This window comes from Arachis ipaensis, chromosome B03 (genome assembly GCF_000816755.2).
Source record: "Arachis ipaensis cultivar K30076 chromosome B03, Araip1.1, whole genome shotgun sequence".
Taxonomy (NCBI): domain Eukaryota; kingdom Viridiplantae; phylum Streptophyta; class Magnoliopsida; order Fabales; family Fabaceae; genus Arachis; species Arachis ipaensis.
Window position 1 is genome coordinate 1,700,088 of NC_029787.2, and position 2,885 is coordinate 1,702,972.

A 2,885-nucleotide genomic window follows, 5' to 3' on the forward strand; every position below is an offset into this window, starting at 1 on the left:
ACAATAATTTTAATTATTTTAATTAATTAATTAAGTGGGACTATAATAAGGACTAAAGTTAGTTCCTTCTAATGGAGAAGAGAGAGATGTTTTGAGTTCTTATTTATTGTTTATGACGCAAAATCTTATGTAAAATTACTTTTTATGACAGATGAAACATAAATAAGGATTGGGATGAGTTCCGTACTGAAAATGGTTGTACCCTCAATCATTCTCTCATCCTCAAACCTTCAGATCCTATATCAAATTCTCCTCTTCGAGAAAAGCACTGCTTCTGTCGGATTCGAGGTAGTCATCATGCTCCCTCTAATATCCATGATACATGTTAGTTTCTCTTTTATTTTTTGTTAACGGCGTGTTGATATAGTTCTTAGAGATATAATCATTAATGTTATTATTTTTTATTAACTTGAACTTTTAAAATGAGTGTTTCACGACATAATATTAAAGTTTTATGTCCAAAAAGTTAAAAGTTTGGTTCTTAGTTAATCCTAAAAATGAAAAAATAACATAAGACAAATAAAAAAAAAGAAAAGAAAAGAATACCTATGCAAAAATTAAGTAAATTTAAAAGAAGTCTTTGTTTACAAAAAAGTGATAGAAATATAACCATTAATGTTACTTTCTCTTATTAATTTAAACTTTTAAAATAAGTGACTTTATGATGGTAACATTCTAACATAAATTGTTAACGTTGTGTCAGAACATGCTTCAATCATGTGTAATTAGCTGATGATGTATCACTTACTGACATGTGACATGTAACCATCTCATTATATGTAATTGAACTATATTAAGACATGTAATAGTAACAATTTTCGTCAACACATCGTGGGTATATAAAAAATAATCGATGGACTAACATAAATCATGTGAATATCAATTTTAGAAGACTAAATTGAGTATATTAAAAGTTCATTAACCTTAAAATGAGAGTGCAATTTTAAATACCAACATAAGAGATTTACTTTTAAGTTAATATTATTAGTCTATGCTAGAAAAAGTCAATATTATTTTTTTTTAAGTCAGTTATTTTTCTTTTCACATAGAAGACTAATCAGTCCCCGAAAAGAATTTAGTCCAGAGTAGTTAAACTTTATTGTTAGTTGTCTTACATGTTTTAATTGCATAATCTTTTCCCTCTCTCCCTTTTAAGAATGCACTAATGAATTATTATTATTATTATTTGCTATGGCATTAAATACTTGGAAAATTGTTTGTTGGAAATTCTATATTGTTCATGTGTTGATATTATTATCATCTTCTAATTATTAAAATTTCTATATGTATAGCTCAAGATGATTGGTATTGGACGTTGAATGAAGTTTGGCAATCAAAGTTGGTAGATGGTTTAGGTTAAAAAGAAGATGTAACAATATTTGACCTTGTCTTTCATTAGTTTCAATATTTTTAGACTTTCTTTTTGTATCTTATGATATTAAGATATTCAATGATAGATTTTTTTTTTTAATTTAATTTAATCCTTTTGTATTCACATATTCAAAGTTAAAACATATATCTAGTAACAAAAAATCTCCAAAAATAATATTACTCAAAATCCTTAATTATATCATAATCACTCTCAAAACATTAAAATATTAAAAACCATCAAGCAAGTAACATTGAAGGATCAAGATCAACCTAAAAACAAAACATTCAAAGATCTGTAATAAGAACCAAAACAATCTAATTAAGATTAAAAACAGAAACAAAATCAGCAGCTATTTTCCTTCATCACTCCACTAATAAGCACTACTTTACTAGTAATAACTAATAATAACTATAAACATTAAAAACAACATAACTTAAACTAAACAAGAACTAACCATTCTTGAGAAGCACACACTATAGACATAACACCACACACTATAGACATAAATCATGATGATCAACCATTCTTGAGAAGCTTGTGGCCAATCTTGTAAGAAGCATAGGCATCAATACAACCATACTCAACTTGTTCAATGCTCAAAACCCTAGATTCCCAATTGCTTTGACAAATATGCAAAGGCTTCAACATGTTCAAACCAACCAAATCACAAGCAAGTATCTTCAACCCTGGCTTCCTATAATACCTAAGTGGCCATTTCTTATTTGAAAGCTCTCTAATATCAGCATGAGAACGACATTTAAGACCATACTCATTTCTAATCTTAGAAATATCATCAACAACCTCAACTCCCACAAAAATGAAATTAGGGTTCATGAGGAAGTTCTTGAGAGAAAGAGGCAAATTGTCAATGTAGAAGAGTTGCAAGATAAGGCACTTGTCATCAATGCAAAGTTGCAATGTGGCGGATTTGTTGCTCAAATTTGGAATCCCAGTTGGTCTCCATTCAACATCTAAGCCGACGACGACGAATGATTTTCCTGCGTATAGAATGTTGATTTCTCGAACCCATTGATCTACAATGGTGGATTTGTTAGTGACTGTGGTTTCAATTGCTTTTCCATCAAAGTTGATAGTGTATTTGGAAGTGTCATCAGGGTTGAATGAAACGGTTGTGGCACCACTAATTCCATGTTTATAGATTGGTGATGATGATGACCTAAACATGATTCTTATGAGAAAGAAAACAAGAAGATATCTAAAGAGTTTGGTGGTTAGGGATGAGAAGTAATTTGGTAACTTGGGATGTATTTATAGACTTAAAGAAAGAATGTAATGTAACCCTAACCCTATAACTTCTTTCTTTTATTGACACAATTAACCCTACCCTTTCTTCTTCTTGTTGAATTTATGAATGAGCGTGCATGGATGTAAAGTGATGATGTATTTTTCAAGGATGAACTCTTTGGTAAACCCAATGCATAGTGAGAGTTGAATCAATGAAATTTTATTTTATTTTTTTAAAGTAATTATTTGAGTTTTTTTTTTTTTACTA

At 29.3% G+C, this 2,885-nt stretch overlaps 1 protein-coding gene across 1 annotated transcript; it reads right to left on the reverse strand.

Annotated features, from left to right (window-relative positions):
• LOC107632410 (Werner Syndrome-like exonuclease) lies at positions 1,889–2,557 on the reverse strand. Its single transcript, XM_016336094.1, has one exon. It carries the CDS (start codon positions 2,555–2,557, stop codon positions 1,889–1,891), a length of 669 nt encoding a protein of 222 aa, XP_016191580.1.